The sequence below is a fragment of the Drosophila nasuta genome, chromosome X (genome assembly GCF_023558535.2).
Source record: "Drosophila nasuta strain 15112-1781.00 chromosome X, ASM2355853v1, whole genome shotgun sequence".
NCBI lineage: Eukaryota > Metazoa > Arthropoda > Insecta > Diptera > Drosophilidae > Drosophila > Drosophila nasuta.
The window spans coordinates 21,181,800-21,204,841 of NC_083459.1; the positions used below are offsets into that span (position 1 = coordinate 21,181,800).

General features: G+C 39.7%; 2 protein-coding genes across 7 annotated transcripts in view; one reads left to right on the top strand and one right to left on the bottom strand.

Annotated features, from left to right (window-relative positions):
* Nucleotides 1-17,927, top strand: part of LOC132797330 (serine-rich adhesin for platelets) — a 44,831-nt gene extending 26,904 nt beyond the window's left edge. For 4 of the 5 annotated variants that reach the window (XM_060809023.1, XM_060809022.1, XM_060809025.1 and 1 more), the window contains 11 exons: nucleotides 7,940-8,569; nucleotides 8,630-8,940; nucleotides 9,013-9,099; nucleotides 10,194-10,611; nucleotides 11,058-11,157; nucleotides 11,227-11,325; nucleotides 11,386-11,715; nucleotides 11,789-12,730; nucleotides 13,378-14,233; nucleotides 14,295-15,822; nucleotides 15,890-17,927. In XM_060809023.1, coding sequence (XP_060665006.1) covers nucleotides 7,940-8,569; nucleotides 8,630-8,940; nucleotides 9,013-9,099; nucleotides 10,194-10,611; nucleotides 11,058-11,157; nucleotides 11,227-11,325; nucleotides 11,386-11,715; nucleotides 11,789-12,730; nucleotides 13,378-14,233; nucleotides 14,295-15,820 — 5,299 coding nt within the window. In that variant the 3' untranslated portion in view covers nucleotides 15,821-15,822; nucleotides 15,890-17,927. The remainder of the gene's footprint in view (nucleotides 1-7,939; nucleotides 8,570-8,629; nucleotides 8,941-9,012; nucleotides 9,100-10,193; nucleotides 10,612-11,057; nucleotides 11,158-11,226; nucleotides 11,326-11,385; nucleotides 11,716-11,788; nucleotides 12,731-13,377; nucleotides 14,234-14,294; nucleotides 15,823-15,889) is intronic. The other variant, XM_060809026.1, reaches the window with a different exon arrangement.
* A 560-nt stretch (nucleotides 17,928-18,487) lies between these two features.
* LOC132797335 (glutathione S-transferase theta-1) lies at nucleotides 18,488-20,796 on the bottom strand. 2 transcript variants are annotated; one of them, XM_060809044.1, is made up of 4 exons: nucleotides 20,700-20,796; nucleotides 19,312-19,464; nucleotides 18,806-19,228; nucleotides 18,488-18,745 (listed from the first exon to the last, which is right to left on the bottom strand). In XM_060809044.1, the coding sequence occupies exons 1-4, from the start codon at nucleotides 20,782-20,784 to the stop codon at nucleotides 18,600-18,602; spliced, it is 807 nt and encodes a 268-aa protein (XP_060665027.1). In that variant the 5' UTR covers nucleotides 20,785-20,796; the 3' UTR covers nucleotides 18,488-18,599. The 2 variants fall into 2 exon arrangements, with proteins under 2 accessions (XP_060665027.1, XP_060665028.1); XM_060809045.1 differs by lacking the exon at nucleotides 20,700-20,796 and adding an exon at nucleotides 19,588-19,693.
* Between the last annotated feature and the right edge of the window lie 2,246 nt (nucleotides 20,797-23,042).

Here is a 23,042-nt window from a genome sequence, read left to right on the forward strand (position 1 = left end):
CCATTATTATTTAGTATATGGTATATTTTTAAAGCAAGTGCTGACAAAAATATTAATATAGTAGTTATTAGTATACCAAAAAAATCGGAAATATACCGAATTTTATTATGGTATATTGATATAACAAGTACTGACAACAAATATTAATATATCGAGAAACATACTGAAATATTCCGTATTGTATATATTGGTAAATTGATATACCAAGTAGCTCAATATATTGAGATTTGAAAAAAATACTGAAATATACAGACGTTTATATTATATATGGCTGTTACACAAAAATGACTATATCGTAACAAAGTTATCATACACCTCATCCCTATGGATTGTTATACCCGCAATTATAAAGTTTGACAAAATAAAGCAGAGAGCTAAAGCGAAAATTTTCAGAATATGCATTTTATCATGTGAAAGAAACTTTATGCAGATTTATATCACTTACATTTTAGGGTAATACCCAAATAATAATACCCTTTCACGCTACGATTATCGTGTCTAGAGAAATGAAGAAATTATAGAGTCAAGAGCTCTTTTTGAACTTCATCTCGCAGACGTTTTACTTGAATAGTTAACTGTTTGGCACGTGTTACGGATGCGTTGTGGTGTGTCAAACGTTATTCATTGTATTCATGTTGTACTTTTAGTTAATTATACATATTTTTGTTGTACTTTTTCATAAGCTATCGTTTCTAATTACGTGCCAGCTATGTGGTAGCAAAAAAAAAAAAAAAAGAAAAAACTTTCGTGCTGTGGTGATAAGTGGCTAAGAAGTCAGTTGCCACCCACTCACTCACACATCGAAATACTCACGTAGTTGTGAGTGAATTTGAATTTTGTTGGCTTATTGAAATTGACTTTCTTTATGCAGCGTATTTATTTATTAAATCATTTTTGCTTTGTTGTATTGTTTTAAATTGTTTTGTGACCCATTAATGATGGCAAAAGAAGCAGAATAATAACAACAACAAGAGTATCGCGAAATGAATAAAATTCAAATCACATTTCGAATGTATTTCACACTGTGTGTGTGTGTGTGTGTGTGTGTGTGTGCGTTATGACGCCCACATTTCGACATCATCAACAACAAGCAAGCAAACAATTGCGTATACGAAACGTTGTCGCTTTGTGTGCCCAGGCAAACCATATTTCATACATATGGATGTGTGTGCAATCAATTATAATATGTGCGTATGTATTGTTGTGTTGTGTTGTGTTGTGTTTATGCTAGCAACTTCCAACATAAACCTCAACATCAACGTCAACGTCACTGACTAATTTAGCAACAACAGCAAGAAGAACACTAAACCACAACAACAACAAAATGCAAAAAGCAAAAAACTGAAATCTCATGTGTGTTGTTGAGTGTAAATGGATAACAACAAAAGCAACAAACTGCACACGAATATTTGTTAATGCGCCATTGTTAAATGATTACGACAAAATTAAATTGAATTTTATACTACACACACACACATACGCACACACTTGCGCACACATGTAAGTCAGAAGTAAAATGAGACAAGAAAAAAAAAATCAACCGCAGTGAATGGCATTTCAATTGAATTCGCCCTGTGTGTTGCACTCTCAACTCAACTCGATAGGGACAGGGAGAGGGAGAGGGACTGTTGTTGCTGCTACTGCCACGCCCACCGCATATCATCGCCCTTCGGGCTGATTGAGATCGGCGAGCCAGAGATTGAGATAATGATGCATAAGATGTGTTTTAGGCTGAACTCGCATGCGCGACACTTGAGCCAATTAGCATTTACTTTCGTTTAATGCGATGCGTATGATAACTACATAGAGATACAGTATCTGCTAAAAGTATCTCTCTATACAGTAGTGACAGTTATTTTTATTTGAACAGCGAAAAGTTCGATTTATCTTTGTTTATTGACAAAGCATGTATTGATTATAAAAAAAAAGCCATTTGCTAATATTCACATTATCGTTTAGCTTTATCACCCATCAACGATGGACGACCACACACAGAGAGCTCTCTAATGGCGATTAAAAAATTTCATATGCAGCACTTAGGCAATTATTTATCAGTTATTGTCTAATTTATGAACAATTTTTGTGCAAAGTGAAGTGAATTGATATACAGCTATAATATAGTATAGATTCATACTATAGTATAGTAACATTTAGTGTATTTTATAGTATAATACTATATTTATATTTCTATGCAGATCTAGAGATGTAGAATTCAAATTGATGTAGTATTATAATAGGGTATATTTTAGTATATTTATATAGTATAATATAGTATGTATATTTATGTAGATCTATAGATATAAAAGTAGATATCAACTTTGTTTATAGATACCCCAAAAGATGGCGTAATATTTGAGTCCTTTGCTGCTCGATTGACCTTTTCTCTCTGTGTGTGTGTGTGTGTGTGTGTGTGCCTTCGATTTTGACTCATTTGATTGATGGATGATGACAATGGTTGATGGCAGCCGTGCACAGTGGAACAAACACACCATATTCTGGCCAACAAACGTGTCAATTTGGATTTGTGGGAATGATGCATTTGCAACCACTGTGCGAATTCAAATTTTTCGTTGGACTTTGACTGACAATTATACCCCCAAAAAAGAAAAAGGCAAAACAGGGTGAGGAAGTGAGTGTTTGGTCAACTACGATGACTGATAGCGATATCGACTAGTGCTTGTCGTCTCCCTCACTCGTTCGTTCTCTCTCTCTCGCTCTCACTCTTTCTGCCAATCGGGTAAACCTTGTGCTCCTGTTTACCCAATTGAATTTGTGAGTTTCATGTTGCCCGCCACCTCCTCCTCCTGCTCCTCCTCTCTCCAGCTGCTTGGATATACTATAGCATATAGCATACATATGGTATCGTCTCTCTCACATGTGGATGTCGATGTCGATGTCGATATGGATGAATGTGGGCTGTGGTATCCTAATTCTAGCCCATCGTCGTCTCTTATTGCATACAATGAAATATTTTTTGCGCTATGTGCGCGTGGCACAATTGGTTATAAAAAAAAAAATGAAAATGAAAATGGAAAAAAAAAATGTAGAATAAAGAAGCAGAAGAGAAGCGCGTTGCGTCGCGTCAGTCGATGTTCGGTGGCTGGGTGGGTCGTCGGTGGCTTGGTGGGTTTTGCTTTTGCTTTTGCTTGTTCAACGATTGCCCACTCAATAGCTGGGGGGCTCTTTTCAATTGGCGGCGGGGCCCTGCCTCGTTTCAGTCGCGAGCTTAATATGAATTTCATACATGCATACAAAGTGGATTTGCTGTTGTTGTTTAATGTTGTTGTTGCTGTTTTTTTTTTCATATATTTCAGTTTAGTAGCATGGACTTTGGTTTGTACTTTAGTTTAGTTGCTGATGGCGAGTGGAGCGCGTAGATTTCATTTCGCAGCCAGATACGAGATTCGCATACTGTAATCTGTAATCGGTAATCGTTAATCGGTAATCGTCTAATCTTTTTGTGATCAATGTGAGTTCTCGCCTTCTGTGTGTGTTTCCTATATTCATTTTGGTTTTTTTTTTTTGTACTTCAAATTATCATTGATTAAGCGAGATCACAAAAAGTTAAAGTGTTTTCAATGAAAGATTAGCTCAGTTCTAAGATTTTTGAATGCAACACTAACAACAGCAACAAAACAATGCGCGATTGTTTCGGTTTTCTTAGTTTATTATTTAGTTCTCTCTCTCTTTTTTTCTTTTATTTTTTTATTTTTGAATGCGATTTGCGTTTTGGTGGGTTCGCTTCCGTTGCGGCGTATGGGTTGCCCAAACAATAAGCAGCTACGAAATCGATACCAAAACAGGCCAGCAAATAAATGCAATGCGAATTCCACACACAAATGAAGTTGCGAAGTGCGTCTGTGGACATAATGACAAACCGACAGTGCGAAGAAGGGCGGGAATTGAATATGCACATATATATATATATATATATATATAAATTTGTAGTGGTATACCCCTCCGTCCCCTATTGGATGCAGCATATGAACTGTTGACAGCACAGGTTGGTTCATTGGTTGGGGCGTCTCTCGCTTTCTGTAGCTTTTTGTGGCTTATCAAATGTGTCAACATTATTATTTATGGCTTGTTAGAGTTGCAAAGAGGCGAAAGAGTTGGCAAAACGAACGCAAATCAGACAATAAGCAACACCAATTACCAATACACCAAGACACAACAATGCAGCAGGCAGACATACTACAACTACAACTACAACAAGTAAGAAAGCTACAGTCGAGTTTGCTCGACTTTGGGATACCCGCTGCCCATTCTTAATGAAAGCAACACGTATAGCATATAGTTAATATAACATAATAATATTAAAAATAAATAAAAGGTTATATTTGGTATATTTATATAGTACTATATTAAAAATATACCACATAGTACTCAAATATACCAGCTCTGCTAAAAATCTGGTATATTTTAGTACTCAATGGTATATTTAGCATGTAGTGTTATATTAATATATCGAATATTGAAGTCAGTGCAAAATATACCAATTCTGCTGAAAATCTAGTATATTTTAGTACTCAATGGTATATTTAGCATGTAGTGTCATATTAATATATCGAATATTGAAGTCAGTGCAAAATATACCAATTCTGCTGAAAATCTGGTATATTTTAGTAATTTATTTATATATATTGTATGTTTTGTATTAATATACCAAATATAGCCTTCGGTATATTTCAAATTGAGACCCATATTATATTTCTTCTAAAATGCTTTTTTATATACATAGATCTAGATACAAACAAACATATATCGACTCTCTGATCAAGAATATATATTCTTTATAGTGTTGGAGATGCCTCCTTCTGCCTTCACAAAGTTATAATACCCTTCTACTCTTTGGGTAGCGGGTATAACTAGCAGACAATAAAGCGCGAAATTCCACACCTACACATACTGAGAGATGCAGATACAAAAGTATGTGACTGTGTGTATTGTATAGATACAGTTCATTTATTTGGCTCTGACTTTATTGATAAGCTACACACACACACACACACACATACCAAACAACAACAACAAGAATAACAAATCAGCACAATAGAGTAGCGTCGATTCGATTCGCGTCGTGTGTAGATGGATCACTTGTGTCAATGGGGTTGTTTTTTTTCCTCTTTTTGCCCCCTATTTTTTTTTTTCTGTATTTTTGTATTTTGTTGTGTACAAAGCTTATGCAAAGATAACGAGTAACAGTACTTGGGGATATATATTTATGCATTTGCAGCTGTATCTCTGTATCTGTATCTCATATTTCGCCCCCTCCATTTGCATATTTACTTGCCACTCTCAGTTGATTATTAATTCATTCCAGATCACTTGTGCTCACTTTCACTATACACATGATATACGTAGAAAAGTACTTGCAATGCAGTTTTCACCTGACCTTCATGGTCATTTCAATTTTCGCTTAACCTTCCTATGTGTTTTTATCAAATATCCTTCTTCATGGTCAATGTCAATTACTTGGCACATTACATGCATTACTTTAGATAATTGCTTGGTCAACATGTCGAATACGCAACAAGTTTTGTGCCACAGCCACAGCTACAGCTACAGCAAACTCTGTCCGGAAAGTTTGATTTATTAAAAGCATTCGGGCAAGAACGCCACGCAGCTTCCACCTGCTGCCACTCACAATAATGGTTGTTCACGGTTGAGCGTCAGCGTTTTATTTGCTGACCTTTAACATCGCGCAGCCAATTAAAATGGCTGCCCCGTTGCATCCTTCTTCCTGTTGTTGTTTGCCTGCCACTATATATACTAGATCTATCTTTCCAATCGCCTGTCAGTTGTAAGCGCACTATAAATTTGCAATGCAATTTGCTTCTAAATAATTAATGATTATATCATTGCATTTACTCTTCAATGAGAAAGATAAGTTTTTTCATTCAAATTATGAATCATATTTCCATGTTATAACTGATAATAAATCTTAACTCTGTTTTTTAATTGCTGGCGTGTTAAAGTAAACGAAGCAAATGCAAATTTGCAATCATCTCTCTCAGCGTTAATCTCATTTCTTGAGAACTATCGCTGGCATCTTCTTAGATAAGCATTTGATATTCAATGTCAGTCACACTTTGTGTGTGTGTGTGTGTGTGTTTAGAGTATTGTGTAGTCGGTGGTAGCACATTCTAACTTTTGCTGGCATTTGCACTTAGTGTGCATCTGTGCAAAGTGAAATAGGAAGCCGAGGTAAACTAATTATTGCTCACAGATTCCTTGAATGCTGCCAGGACACAACTTGATGCTTTGACTTAATGCTGCAACCAATCTAATTTGCGACTCCGATCAAGTGCTGAGTGCACTTTGGTCTTTGTGGTTGTCAGCACACACACACACACTTATCCAAATTGTCATGGTCATGGTTAGGAGGAGGGGGAGTGGGAGGGAACCGCAGTTCACATCGCGATTGCCATTTGGCTGCCAACTGTTGACCTGTTTTGTTTTCTGCCTCCTTTCCCCTCTCCAAAAAAAAAATGATATGATGTTATTTATAGACGAGGCCAAAGAAGGCACCTGCGTCTCCCGTGGCACGAGGCGACGACATAAAGATCTCGCATTCACATTCGATCTATTGCTGCATTCGTGATGTGGCAACACATCGAAATTCTTAAGCAAATACATTCATAAATAAACAAACAACACACCAGCGAACACACACACACACACACCAACACAATTCTCAAATGCAAATACACATAACATATATACTATATACTCATATACTCATTGTAAGCAAATGGATTTTCGACCCTCGGAAGGGACGCAAGACAAGGGAAGGCAAGGCGGCTTCGCACTTTGTTGTTTGGCCAAAATTGCGCAGCTTACGCGTATTTGGCAACACAACTGAGCAACTCATCAGCAACTCAGCAACTGGGCAACTGTCATCGTGACCAGCGTAATCAATCAGCTGACTGCGTCAAATCCGATTCATTCACGTCCAAAACATTGATGTCGTCTCTATCATCGTCATCGCTTGTGGCACGCGCCAAAGTAGCTTAGTTCCAGCGACCTTATTCCCTATGGCGATCAGGTGCCAACGCTTTCATATAAAAATGCGCTGAAGTGATTCGTCGATAGCTCTGTGCTTCACCCACACAACAAGTTGAGCATTAAAGTTGAATTTATGCAGCTTTTGGTTGACAATATGGTATATGCTGTTATACCAAATATAGGTTTTGGTATTTTTGGGCACTTCTATGATATATCTGAAATGTAAAATTATATCGTTATACCAAATATAGATTTTGGTATATTTTAGTATTTTTTGGTATATTTTAGTATTTTTTCGGAATACCAATTTAGTATATTTCAACAAGAATACCGCTGTAGCATTGTTTTACTTTTATTAGATGTGATTTGTCGTTAACTCTTTGCTTCACCTTCATAAAAAAGTTGAGCAAAAAAGCTATGTTCGAAAAGTTATATTTCTGCTGATTTTTTGGCTGACAATCTGGTATATATCTGTGGTATTATGCGCATTAAAGTAATAGAATATTGTCGTATGTGGCGTTTGCATTTTTTGTCCTTTATTTGCTTGCTACTTATGAAGTTTAATGATTGTGAATCACACTTAAAGGTGTTATATGAGAGTAAGGTCTTTTGTTTAACCTTCCATAAATTTATGTGCACTTCCTTTAAACACTAAGTGTTCTTTCTAATGTAACTCGAGAAAAAGAAATAAAACCATAAAGCAAAAAATAACTCAAATTTACTTTACACTTTTGTAAAACTATAAATATTTCAAAGGACGCAAACTTAAATGGTTGTTGGCTCTATTTAAAGCAAGGTTTCCTAGTTTCCAATTTTTCACCCACCCATAATATAAAAAGAACTTTTGACCTTGCTCCACATATCCTTTGTCCTTATTTCGTTTATCGTGTTGTTCTAATGTTGTATGTTATTTTGTTGTTGTTCGTTGCAGTGCCAATCAGCCGCCAAATCTAACAGTATTAGCAAGCGCAACCGCGACCACGCCCACCACACGCCAGCCCAAATCGGCAGCGGCCCTGAGCCAAGCACTGTATGCAGTGAATGCAAGCGGCGGTTGCGGTGTCGGTGGCGGTGGCGACAATAGCGACCTGATGATACGACTGCGCGAGTCGATCAAACAGAAGGAGGAGTTTCTTAAATCGCCGCTGCCCTCCGGTGTGTTGTCCGCCTCTGGATCTGTATCCTCCAACGGCAACGCATCGCAGTCATCGCCGCAACAGCATCAACACCAACACCACCAGCAGCAGCAGCAGCTGACGCAACATTTTTTCCCCCCGCACACACCACCGGGAACAGGTGGCGGAGGACAACGGGTGCGCCATCAAGTGTTGCTTAAGCAGCAGCAACAGCAACACCAACAGCAGCAACAAGTTGTCCTCGGCTGCGATATGTATAACAGTTATGCGGGCAGCAAGCTGGTGGCACGCCCCTTGGGCGCTGTGCCGTCCCAGCAGCGTCAGGTGGCAGTCAACGTGGCCAGCAACAACAATGCGGCTGCCAAATACGCCAAGGAGCTGGACTATTTCGAGACACTGCAAGAGACGGGCGTAACCAATAAAGTGTAAGTGCAGCACGATTTCAATTGAGATCTCAATTAATGCAATTCCCTCTCGCATTTCAGATTCGAGAGCAAACTGGTCTCGCACATGTCCAAGGGCTTTGATCCGTTCAAGCCGCTGTCAATCAACACAAACGCCGTCGCCTCCGAATCGACCAGCAGCAGCAGCAGCATTGGCCCAGCGGGCAAAAAGCAAAGTGTCCTCTACGAGTCACTGCAACAGCATCCGCTGCATCAAATGCAGGCCAAATATCAGCAGCAGAGCTCCAGCAGCCACAGCCATAGCAGCAGCACTGTCGATGGACAGACCAGCAGTCGCATGGAGCTGCACAAGGCAACACTTGCGAATGCCACCATCGACACCACACCGAGCAGTAAGTGTGACATCGGAACAAACTCCTTCCCATTTTTCACATTGCTAACTTCCTTTTCCTTTTGGCTTACAGAGTATAGCGAAGTGGTGGAGCATTCACAAAGCATCAGCAGTTCCTCGCACACTGTGGCTACATTAGCGGACATTGCCGAGAGCAGCGGTGAGTGTTTTCCATCTGCAGGAGAATATTAACTGTCTGATCAGAAGTTTATCTGAAAATAGTAGTTTACGTTACTTGGATTCGCTTCACAATAGTCAAAGATATAATTTCATACAATTTGAAAGTCATTCTATCAGGAATACAACCAAAAACTCGCCTAGCGGCAGCAATTTCACTTAACAGCTACTCTACATTTAAGCTAAATACGCTTCATAATATAAATAGTACTTGACGTTACTTGGATACGCTTCATTTCATTTAATTTGAAAGACTATTCTGTGAGGTATACAACCAAAAACTCACTTAGCGGCAACAATTTCACTTAACAGCCACACTTCATTTAATCTGAATACGATTCATAATATTGCAATTAATTAGAAATCATTCAATTATATTGTAAAACGTTTATATGTGCAACCATTTCGATTAGCAGCAGGATTTTCACTTAACAGCCACACTGTATTTAATATAAAATACACTTTACGGCATATTTGCCTCATTTAATGGGCTAACATTGAAGAATGCTGTCTTTGCTTCTGTTAGAATTTTACTTAACAGCTGTTAGGTTTTGTCTCTGAATTACAGTTAAATGAGATTTACTTTTATTAGAAAATTTGCATTATTTGTGGTTTAAAAGTTTGATTGAAAATCTTAATCATAGACAAGTCTTTAATTCTTTTTAGCTTAAACCGCATATTTAATTTTTAGAAGTCTCTTCATTTCCCTCTGGTTGTCGAACTTGAAGCAATCTGAAATTAAATGAAATTGTTTATTGAAGTTCGCATTACCCATCGAGTGCTCTATTGTATTTATTTATTTTATTTCTAAAATCGAAATGAGCTCAAGTAACAATTGCAAAAGTTATCGATTGTTCGCTATTGAATGATTTTCTTTACTTCTTCGAACTTTACCAGCAGGTCAAGTGTTTTATTTTATTATCAATTTTGCATTTTAGTGGCCACTCGAAATTGTTCGTTTTCATTTGCAACTTCCATTTATTATTTTTAATAAATTCTAAATGCCGTGCATAGCATATTAGTAATAAGAATAATAATAAAAAATGACTAATAAATCTAAACAATATTTTGTTGCAGCCGCTGCCATTGTGGACACAACAATCGGAGCTGGCACCGTTGTGCGACGTTACAAACCACTGGCGTCCAGTTCCTTTGACGAGGGCAAACCAATGCGACGCATCTCGTATCTGCGTGCCACCAACAACGAGACCGAATACCATGCGGAGACATCAGCATCAGCAGCTGCGGACAGCGTAGCGCCAGCGAGTGCCGCCGTTGCTGCTGTTGCAGCGGCAGCTGCTGCAGCCGCCGCCGTTGTTGAGCCGCACAAGACGAAAGCGCTGGTCGAGGAGCATCCGGATCCCACGTACGATGTCATCGGCGGCACTGGCGGTGGCCATGAGTTCATTGAAACGCCCAATGGATTGGAGGATGTGCGTCTGTCCACGCATCATAGCAGTCGACGTGCCTCCATGAACAGCGACATGCGTAGCAGGTGAGTGGCGAGCTCTTAGCATTGGGATGTAACACACGGAAGAAGGCATCTCCAACCCTATGAAGGATATAAATTCTTGATCAGTATTAACAGCCGAGGCGATGTACCCATGTCCATATGTCTTCATTGATTGAAAATTGTGACCAGAAAAATTAATGTTTCTTCACTGATTTCAAATAATTTAGGACTCGGCACACACAAACGACTATAAGATGTGTACAATTCTTTTAAGTGAATATATTCACTGTAGTGAAAATCTCTTTAAGTTCACTATTAAGGTCACTTTAATTAGCAAAAAGATAGTTTCTATTAAACTAACTTCTAAGTCGTTTGCAAGTAAAATTCGATTTTGAGTCTTGTATTGCGTTCGTTTAGTTTCACCACGTAATTTAATGTTGTTTGCAAGTTTTTAATGATATTAACTCTTGCATTTACTTTGTGCGCAGCATTCACATTGATGCCGAGCTGAATGGCAAATATGTGCCCAACGAACTGGAGGCCTTCGAGACGGAAATTGAAATCAAGTCGTCTTGCATCAATGGCAAGGTAGGTTGCAGCAGTATATCTCCTACTACATATGTGATGTACTTTATTTGGTGTATATTTTCGTTGCAGCGCATGTCGGAGTATCGTTCGTGGCGCCAGGTGAAACTGGTGATCGAAGGAGATTTGCTGCGCATTTACTCTGGACGCCATGGCAAGTCGGAGCACAATGTAAGTACCCCAACCAATTGCACATAAAACAGATTCTCACTCTACACTTTTCGTTAACAGGTGATAGAACTTGATATTAGAAATTTTAAATTCTATGACGAGTCATTGGACAAGAAGAAGTACTTGATACGCATGCAATCGAAGCCCAGTGCCAGCGGCGCCCACTTGGCCACATTGGGCAACGAACTGAACTTGGATGATGCCCACGACAAGCTGACATCGTCGGGCAGCAGCAGCGCCGCCGAACCGCAAACGCCAGCGGCAACAACAGCGACGGCACCATCTTGTGGTCCCTACACCGAAATACTGTTTAAGACCAAGAGCAGCAACGAGATGAAGCGTCTCTTTGGCCTGTTGCAGTGGAAGGACAGCCTCAACTACGATGATAACGTAAGCTTGAAATTTCATGCTTGTTTAATAAAATTTACTACAACTTTGCCCCCACTTCAAAATTTCAAAACAGGAGCAACAGCTGGCGGGTAAACAGTTGGCGGAGCCACAGAAAACAGCTGCCACTTCCAGCTATTTGGATGATGTCGCCGGCGCTGCAGATAGCTCACCATTGAGCTCGCACTCAGGTGGCGGCTTGGTGGAGGGACCCGTGGCTGCCTCGATCGCAGCGGCTGCCACAACTGGCGATTCCATATCGCCGGTGATGAAGTTGCGCAAACCCTCATCGCACAAGAATGTGCCGGATAAGGATTTGGGTTCGCCCAAATCAAAGAACTGGAAGGATTTACTCTTTCGACGCGGCGGCAGCGGTGGCGGTGGCGTCTCTCACGGCGATTTGTCATCCTCTGCCTCGGGTTGTGCCAACAAAACGGGCGGCTCCATTGGTTTACCGTTGCGTGCCTGTCCCATGTCCAAAACGAATGCGTATGTGCCGCATTTGGTGGAGGTGTGCACCAATATTGTGGAGACCAAGGGCCTGAGTGTGGTGGGCATTTATCGCATTCCCGGCAACAAGGCGGCCATCTCGGAGCTGTCCGAGCTGGTCAACATGAAGGACTTTCAATTCGATAGCTGCGCCACCGATGATCGCTGGGAGGATGTGAATGTGGTCAGCAGTCTGCTGAAGCTGTTCATTCGCAGCCTGCCGGATGCGCTGATGCCGGCCAGTTTCTACATCAATTTCATTGAGGCGGACAAGAAGACGGGCCTGGAGCGCATTGTGCTGCTGAAGGAGATTGTGGAATCGCTGCCGCGACATCCATACGAGACGATGAAACATCTGATCAAGCATCTGTGTCGCGTCAGCGACAATTGCGAGGTGAATCGCATGGAGCCAAAGAATCTGGCCATCATATTTGGCCCATCCATAATACGCACACCGAACGATACGCTGGAGACGGCGGTCAAAGACATGAAGCATCAGTGTCGCATTGTCGAGCTGCTCGTCACGCAGGTGAGTGTGTGGAGAGAAGACGGTTTAAACCCGCTACTTATAGAGTGGAAGAGAAATGTAGGTAACAGGCAGAAGGAGGCATCCCTGACTCTATAAAGTATAAATATTCTTAATCAGCATCAACAGTTGAAATTATATAATCATGTCCGTCCGTCCGACCGTATGAACACCTAGATCCCATAGACTTGTTTGCAGGCAGATCAACTTTGTTTCAAATTTTTGGCACGCCCACTTCTGCCTCCGAAAATTTTAAAAAATTTAATAACAAGTAAAATTTTGAAGTACGATTTTTGGGACGTACAGTAATAACTGCAGAATTTATGATGATAATAATAAAAATAATTGATAATTCTTAGGCTGACAATCTGGTATATTTTAGTAATCTATGTATACCAAATATTACCTTTGGTATATGTATTTTAGTATGTTTGTGGTATATCGCACCAATTTTGCTCATACTCAAAACATAACTTTTAGTATATTTTAGTATTTTAGTGGTATTTTAATTCGGTATATTTTAATAATAATACCGCACTCTTTTGCTGTCATTATAAATTGTTAACGGGTATCTCACAGTCGAGCACACTCGACTGTATCTTTTTTACTTGTTGCTTTTGAAAACACGCTAATTCCTATTTCCATTTCAGTATGAATATTTCTTTGAGAACGGCATCTTGCCGGATGTGGCAGAGTTAAGCGGCGGTGCAGCGGCGCCGAGTCCGGCGCAACCGCAGCAGGCGCAGGAGGATCAAACGAGCATGTTGCTGCACAATCTGTCGAAGATTGAGCGGATCACGGAGCGCGAGACGCGCACCTCACGATTCATTCCACAGCTGCGAAGGCGGACGCATGGCAAGCGCAGTGCCGTCAACTCGGACACGTATTCCGGCGAGAGTCTACTGGTAAGCGGCAACTCTTCCTCTTCCAACTGCACCACCAACTCCACCACCACCACCACCAACAACACCACCACAACCTCAACCACCACCACAACCTCAACCACCATACGCACCAACAATCAGCGACGAATGCAGCGAAAGGCTGTGCAAAGCATTTGTGATTTTGGCCTAATCCTGCCTGCTGTTCACTTTCAGTCGCTGGACTACGCCAAGGTATCGGCGAGCAGCACCAGCAGCAGCTCGACGCTGCATAGCAGCAAAACGAATACCACATCCACCACAACCACAAGCAAGTTAATCAGTTCATCGTCATCGACATCGACGTCAACCACATCGCAATCGGCGTCGTCAACAGCAAAAGGTTCGTCGTCCACAACGAGCACCAAGAAGCGCAGCACTGGCGGCTTTCTCTCCGGTTCACGCAGCTCCCAGACACGCAAGGCCAGTCTCGATGAAAAGGACTCGGGTAGCGTGGGTTCGGCCAGCAGCACAACGGGCGGCAGCGGCGGCAAGCATGAGAAACAGCAACAACAGCAACGCAGCAGCGTTGACATCTCCATACTGCTGACCGACGATGACTCGAGCAGTCGCCTCAGCGATACAGGTAAGTTGCTTGCAAGGAATTGTCGAGCATGCAGTCAGCTAATCGTTGGTTGATTTCATAGGTTCCATGTCGCTGACCACGATTACGGATACTCTCGACAGTAAGCTACGTAATTTGCGCAGCGGTTCCGAGTCGAACGATGAGAACGGCTCACCTGAATTTCCCAAGAATCGTCGGCACACACTCGGTCAGCCGCTGCACTTGCACTCTGAGAACATTCCTTATGCGGACGAATCGCCGGAGCGTTTGTTTCACACCTTTTGCGCTCTGGACGCGCCCCATTCGCTGCTGCTGAGCCGCTCGTGCACCGCCACCAACAGTTTGGGCGGCGACACCAAGGAGGACAAACAGCAGCAGCAGCAACAACAGCTGCAGCAGCTGATGATGAAACCCGTTGTTGCTCCATTGCCCGCGAATTTGCTGAAAGCAGCGCATAAGCTGCAGCATTCGGCCACGGCGCCCATACATCAGGGCAGCTCAACGGCGCCAGCAAGTGGCGCTGCCACGCCCACCGCCGGCACCGGCTCCAGCAGCGCCTCGACGCCGTTGGCCAGCACCCCGAGCTCGCAGACAGCGTCGACGGTGCAACGCAATTCGTACAGCAGCAAGAATCTGCGCTTCAGCAGCTCGCTGGCCTACGAACGGGGCATTGGATGTGGCGTTGGCGCTGGAGCCGGTTCCGATGATGATTCGGAGGGTTCGACAACCAGTGATCCGAAGGAGAAACTGCTGATGGCATCGCCATCGTTTTTTCTCGAGCGCTACAATAAAAAGCGACGCGACCATCGACTCTTTCGCAGTGCCAGCTTCAATTGTCGCAACTATTCGACGCGACACATGAGCAACAGCAACTCAACATCATCGTCAGCTGCTGCGGCCGCTGCTGCAGCTGCCTGCTGTTCGCCCACATCGTCGTCGACAGCGTCGTGGGCGCATGCCGCTGCCGCACTGACCAAGGACGAAAAGACTGACATGAATCTGACGAAGAAGCGTCAGATACAAAACAAGCAGAATCGTTCCATTAAACGGCGTCACACAGTCGGCGGACCACACGACTATGCGGCCAATAGTGGCGCTGCGGTTCCCAGCGCTAGTGGTGGTCACGATCTGGCCGCCATCAATTACAATCATCACAATCGACATCATCAGCAGCAGCTGCTGAAATTGGGTGGCGCTGGGGGCGGAGGAGGAGGCGGCGGCGGCACAGAGGAGACAACCACGACGACAACCACAACGACAACAGTGTTGCGTAGATTAGGTGCGCCAGCGGCGAGTGTGAGTGGAGTCAGTGTCAGTGATGCGGCCAATGTGGCGTTGCCCGTCTCGTCGGGCACAAGCTCGAGCAACAATAGCAGCAGCAGCAGCAACAGCGGCAGCAATGCAACCAACAACAACAATAACAACAATTCGCCACTTAGTGATGGCAGCAATGCGAATAGCGCAACATCCAATGTTGGCGGTAGCAACAACCCTGGTGGCAGCAGCTCGAATAACAGCAGCAGCAGTAGCAACACTGGCGTCTCAGCTGGCGATCAGGTGCTGGAGGTGGGCATACGTATTAAGAATATCAATCGAGGACGTTACTAAACGTGAGTGCAGCAGTCACAATTAATGTGTTTTTTTTTAATGAAATTACCAACTTCAATTCTCTTGCAGAGCAACACAACACAATAATGAATCAGAGCGAGAGAGGAGTATGGCAGCAAGAGCGAGAGAGCGCGAGAGAATTGTACATACAGAAAATAAGAATATGTTCAAGAAAAAGTATTTATTTACAATGGCAAATCGAAACCTCACATATACACTCAACACACACACACACACACACACACTCAACGTGGGAACAAGAAACACGAAGGAGAAGGAGAAAGCGTGGTAGTAATAGATAGAGGAAGACAGATCAAGAGAGAGAGATAAAGCTATTTTGTAAAACCTATACACAGTACGGGAAATATGCTTAGCCCATATATATTTGTAAAATAATCATGTTTATACATAAAAAGCAGAGGTATATACACATACATATATGTATTATAGAGATATATACCAGATATAGGTAGAACTTGGCTCAAAAGTTGATATATAATTATTTAAAGGAAACCAATCTACAACATACATATATACAATAAACCATGCAATGTCGCCTGCCCAGAGAGTGCTTCAAAGGAGACACACACAGAGAGACAGACAGACGGACATAATTCGGACTGTATGTAGTTTTGTACCTGTACCTGTCGATGCGATGCGATGCTAATGCAATGCAATGGTGATGATGTTATAAGTTGGGTGGTAGCTAGTAGAGCGTGTAGCTGCCGCAGTTGCAGCAGTTTCGGTGCCTTTATTACTTTGCTTTAAAATGTTGTTTGGTGACATGATTTAGGGAACAATGCACAATGGAGGATGGTTTGTGCAGACGACGACGAAGACCAGTCAATCCATTCTTGGTGGCTGGGCAGCTTAACATCATTGGCCCCATTGCAAAAACAGACAGAGCATAATGTGTGTACTACGTTAACACACAAGGGGAGTAAACTTACTATATACATACATACTACTTGGTGTATTTTGGTGCTCGCGCGGTGTCATTAGTCTAAGAAAATCGACCATGAAATTTGTATTTTGTGTTTTGTGTATTTTGAAATTGTCATAAGTTAACGATAAATGTGTTGAATCCTCTTGGAGTTACATAGCAGGCGACAGACAACAAACAAATTATGGTGTAAACACACGGTACGCAACAAATCTTATAACATTTCCCCCAGATGAGGTTTTTTTTTTTTATTGTATTGTATTGTATATTATGTTAATGTCAAGTCGACCGCTTATGAGTATCCATTATAAATTATATACTACATACACATACATATATATATATATATATATATATATATATAAATATATACACTTACACACATATATATGTATGTTTCATATATCCGATCATCTACTTGAATACCGACCATAAGTCAAAAGGTTTTGGAAACAATGCAGAATGTATTGGATCGAATCGTGTTGAGTTATGGCAAATGTCAAACTAATGATTGTGCAATTGTATATTTTTTGATATTATCTTAAGTTATATTCAACACGCAAATATTGATGAAAACGAAAATATGAAAAAACGCAAGAGAAAGTTACGCATACATAATTAAATATTAAGTGATTAGAACCTATAGTTGTATATGTAGTTTTATACAAACACCCGCATACGCACACACACACACATGCATATTATATATATATGTATATAAATGCATGTTTATACACACACTGACACACAAACACACGTACATAAATATGCATATTGTATAAAACTTTTCTTTGTATATACCATTTATCTTGCTATCTTCTGATACTTTCGATTTGTTTAACTATTATTATTATTATAATTTTCTCCTCTATATATAATTATATAGACATGCTATATACATATATATATATATTATTCTTTTGAAAACCCGTACTTTACTGATATACACATATATTATGTTTTGTTATCGCAGAAACAGATAAAAACTTGTTGCAAAATGTTAGAAACCCAAGCGCGTAACGTTGCTATATATATTATATTATATATTATTACTATTTTTTGTTAGTTTTAGGTAGTTATTTTTTAAAATTGTATTTTTTTTTTAATAAATGTGAATTTATAAAAGCAACAATGACGACACAATAAAAGAAGATAATAAGAATACTTGTAAAGCGAACACATGTTTTTTCTTTGGATTCTTTTTTTTTGACCCGACATTTATTTATTTACATTATACATTTGCATAAGAAAATATGTAGTTCAAGTTGTAAACCCCATTGAAGAACATACTATATTGGGAATTAAATGAGCTTATCCAGGAAAGTGTGTATTGTCTTTGATTTTCTCTTCAAATTCGATTTTATAGCCGGTTGCCGATTCTTATACTACTGAAATCTAAAACATCTGTAAACTGGTTAGTAAGTGACATTATTGCATTGAATTGTGTTTATTTCGGCAGACGTTCAACTCCCTAACTGAATCTAAAAATGTATTTTTGTAGGAAATCAAAATTAGTTCAAAGAAACTATTCTTCAATATCATTTCCTAAACTTCAAATGGCAAAAATTTATTAAGTAATTAACTGCATATCTTTTAAATATATTTTCTTGTATTAGAATTTCTTATTGGACTGATGACACATACAAAAATAAATCACTTACATATACAACCAAATTCAGTAATATCTCCAAAACCAAGAAAATATTATTTTCAAAAAAGAAGTATCCAATCATTTGTACATTTATTTGCTACACTTTAACGATGAAATAACTTAACCATAACGATGATATGTATAATACGATATTTACAAAACAATATAATGTTATTTAAATGCATTTAAAGCTTGGCTTGTGGTCCAGTGCCCGATATCTTATAAACAAAATGATGAGCCGTATCATAGTGGGGATTGCAGGATTGTCGAACGCGTTTTAGCCACGCACGTATCTTCGGATACTTGATACGTACATCGTAGTCGGCCATGCCTAATCGAAATTGTATGATTAAATGGATATAGCTATTAGAATATTGTCGATCTAACTTACGTGTCTGTTCAATTTCGCAAGCAGCAAATATGTCGGCTACTGTGAGCGAGGAGCCCGTTAGGAATTCACTTTTGGCCAGCCAAACCTCTTCGATGATATCGAGATTGCGTTCCATATGGATGCGTAATGTCTCGATCTTCGCCTCTGTGGGTGTGCGCCCGGTCAGCAATGGATCAAGCCAGATCGTACGGAAGTAGAGGGCACAAGTCACACGGATTGTGTTGTGCTGCCACTCGAGGAACTCATCGACACGTCCCTGATCCACAAAATACTTGGGATACAGATGCTCGGGGATCTTGCCTTTGGCACTGAGATACCGCAAGATGGCAACACTTTCGGCCAGCTTGTAGCCATTGTCATTGATGCAGGGCACACGCTGAAACCGATTGATGTTGTGCTTGAACTCATCTGTCAGATGTTCACCTGTTCACCAAGAGTGCCAAAGTGCAAAGTCGTATTATGCAGATAATGCGTATCGATTAGATTAACCCAAAAGTTCAACCTACCATTCCGAAGTTGAACAACACAATCCTCATACTGCATGCCGCTTAACCGAAATATTATAAACAATGCCCGCGAGGGCTGTGACATTAGATCATAATAGAAGCGCAGCGAAGACATCTTTTCAACATCCAGATTTGTTACCTGCCTACGAGTACCTACAAAAGTGCAAGCAGAGTTTAAGTATGCTTCAAATCCGAAAGCATGTAAACAAAAAACAAATGGTCCAAAGTTCACGCAACTTTACCGATCGATCGATTGATCGATCTGCCGACACTCACCTTAAGCTAAACACTTGCCACAAGCACCGCTCGCTAGCGACTAAACTCAACGGTTCGCGAGTAAAAAGAGCAAAGCTACAAAAGCTTTGTCTCTGAGCGGATGAGAAGAATATGGCGATATTTTTTTGCAGAGAGTGAGCGAGTTGCTTATCGAATGGATGAGAGCTTTGCTGTGGTCACTACGTTTAACCCTCTGCGGATGGAAAAGAATTGCGGCAACTAATTGAAGACGATGCGAGCAAATATTTCATTTAATTAAACTTATTTCCTGTGCGTACCGTAGTTGATAAAGCTTTCCCGTTTTGTGAAGCTTTAAAAATATGAATGAAAATTCAGACTACGCAATATGGGTAAGTTTATCAGATTTAGTGGGTTAACGTTGTTGTTTATTCAGTCTTTGACTGATTTGCAAATAAAGACAATTTACAAATAAGTATGAAAAATCAACAACACACTGAAAGAAATTTAATCATATATACATTTTATATTAAGTATACGTAATGTATAGCTGCATTTCGATTTTGAATTTAGCGATTTAAACAAATTTTCTTTGGTTAAAATTGAAACTATTTTGAGTAAAATTCAAATAATTGTTTAATAAATACTTTTCTTGGTTTTAAATTTGAAATATATTTAGTGTATAGATGCATTTTGAATGAAATAGGCAATTTTTCATTTGAAATTGGGATTGTTTAAGTAAATTAAATTAATTAAATTAAATTAATAAAATGCTGATAATTTGATATGTCCTATGAACTTCAATAATATTTCCCATGGAATAATCCTTTTTTATTACAGTTTATTTTTCTATGGAACTTGGGCTTTGAAAATATTTCCCATAAAATCATAAATTTTTCTCACAGTCCTATATATTTCTGCACTTAACACAAAAGAATTTACAAGTGCATGATCAACATGGTTATCACAATTCATTATAGCATCTACATATGTATGTATAAACATTACATACCATGGCGATGACTCTACCATGGGGAATCAATTTACTACATTAATAAAACTGCAGTCTATTATAGATAACACAATCTTTGTAAAAACACTTTCCACTTGAACTTTTGACCTTTCACAACAGCATATTTGAATTGAAACCTTACCACGCAATCCTTTCTTCGGCGTAAATGGAACAACGTTGTCCTCATCATTGCTTAGACCAAGTAAACCGGCCAAATGTGACGCCATTTTTGAGTTCGAATTAAGAAGTCAATCAAATCCATTGCTACCCCACCCTTTTATACCACAATAAATTAATCTGGCTTCTTATGACCGCGAAATACAAATAAAACTAAAAATAAGAAAACAAATGTACAAGCTGTTGACTATGTATATTTTCGTATATAATATATAGACTAGTATCGGACATAGCAGCTAAGATAGCAATGGCAAATCAGCTCAGGAAACCAGGTTCTAACCGGTTATCGTATGACTTACTGATATGGGGACGTTTGTTTATGCCATTGCATTGCTCGGTTTCAATTTGTATATCGCTCGATTTTTATATTAGCCGGATCAGCTGATGTATTCCAAAAACAAACCCATGGAAACAGAACTTTTACTCGCGCCGTCCGTCATTCATTGCCTGATTATTAAGATTATTCCAAAAGTGAGGTAAACGATCAGGCGAAATTATTGGCCGGATAATAAACTGTGTACATACATACATATATATTATAGTAATAATATAAATAGTAATGAATGAAAACAAATTTTGCAATATAAATGAGATGAAAGTACCTTCTTCACTTACTGTTGTCACAGCTATTATTTGTGAATTCTGTAATTCTTATTCTTATCTTTTTTTAAATATTTTCTAATGTATCTTACTTACGTACTTACCTTCCGAACTAAGCTATGTAAATGCGGCATTTAGAGTTTGACATTTAAAGGTCTTTTTCCAGTTTCAAGCTTTTTACACATTAATAAATGAACTGATTTTACTGTCAACAGTACTATTACAAGATATTACAAAAAAACAAATAAGGCGCAAAGGCCGCTGCAACAATATTTAATTTTTTAAAGCGCTAATTTAAGTCTTCAATGCAAAAACAAACGACAGATGTTGACCATTTCAAGACATTATTAACGGTAAGTCAGCTGGTGAAATACAAGGCGAACAGAAGTGAACAGTAAGCAAAAATACAGGAAGTCACTTAACTTGTGCTGAGTGGCGCAATGACGGTTTAAATTTCAGCCTCAAAGTATGCTACAAATAAAGTTTTGCAGCACCAACTTAAAATGTTGAGTTTAAAAATTGCATTGCATACTTTTAAGGGCACATTTTCAAAATACGCCACAATTTCAAAGGAGTTGCATTACTAGGATCACAAGGACGAACTTCCTCGATTAGCATCAAAAAATATGTAACATCATCTAAGGATCTAGCACTTTTAATTTTTCATTCTGGGTGTCAAATCTGTCGGTGGAAAATCTGAAATTGCAGGATAACTCAGGAACCACAAGGACGATTTGAATATCCTTTGGCACGACGAACTTGAAAGGCTTAGAGCGAATATGGCCGAGATATACCTAATTTTCAGTTCACAAAAAAGTCCTTTTATTTCGAGTCCTATAAGAACTTTCGTCCTTTTAGGCACGCCAATTACCTTGTTTTCATAAAAACAATCCTTACTCCAAATTACATCCCGATCGTCCTTCAAATGGCCGAGACACAATGTATACAAAAAAATGTTTGAATTTTAACGGATTTGTTCTTTTTGTCGGTTACTTTTAAATTTTAAATTGGCGCCCAAATGGATGGTGCCACTAATTTAGTAAGTGACGTACTGGAGCTCTACTTGCTGCTAATTTATGTTCTCCTAGTATTTCATTTGCTAACTTGTCAGTTTTTGCCGTCTTCTGTTGCTGTTCTTGACCTCTTAAAGCAGCCGCAAACGGTGAAAAAGTTCCAAGTCAGTAGGTGAAATACCAGGCGAACATAAATGAGCAGCAAGCAAATAAACAGCATGTGACTTGCTTATTTGGTGGGAGCAATTTTGCTCCTAAAAGAATGCTACAAAATATTGTATTGCTGTGCTGCACTAATTTAAATACTCATCGCCAACGAAACATAGATGGCGCTACTAAGCAGTTAGTGACAAGGCTTCAAATTTCAATTGAAACTTTAAAGCTACTGCTTGTGTGGGATTGTTTTGGGTTTATAAGGGCAATCCTTCTTCGAAAGGACATCTCTTTTTTTGTCGGTATTTTCAATTTTCAAATTCATGATCATCAATTGAGTCATGAGTCTTTTTTTCGAAAACAAGCAACTTATCTAAGAATCCAACATTTAGAAATTCATCATATTTCATTTGTTCTAGTTAATTAAAATCTCTCAAATATTTTCATATTTATAATATAAGCAAAAACAGTTAAGATATACATACATAATACATAATTAATATACAAACTTAGGTTTGTGAATGTGCATATTCAAGAGGACA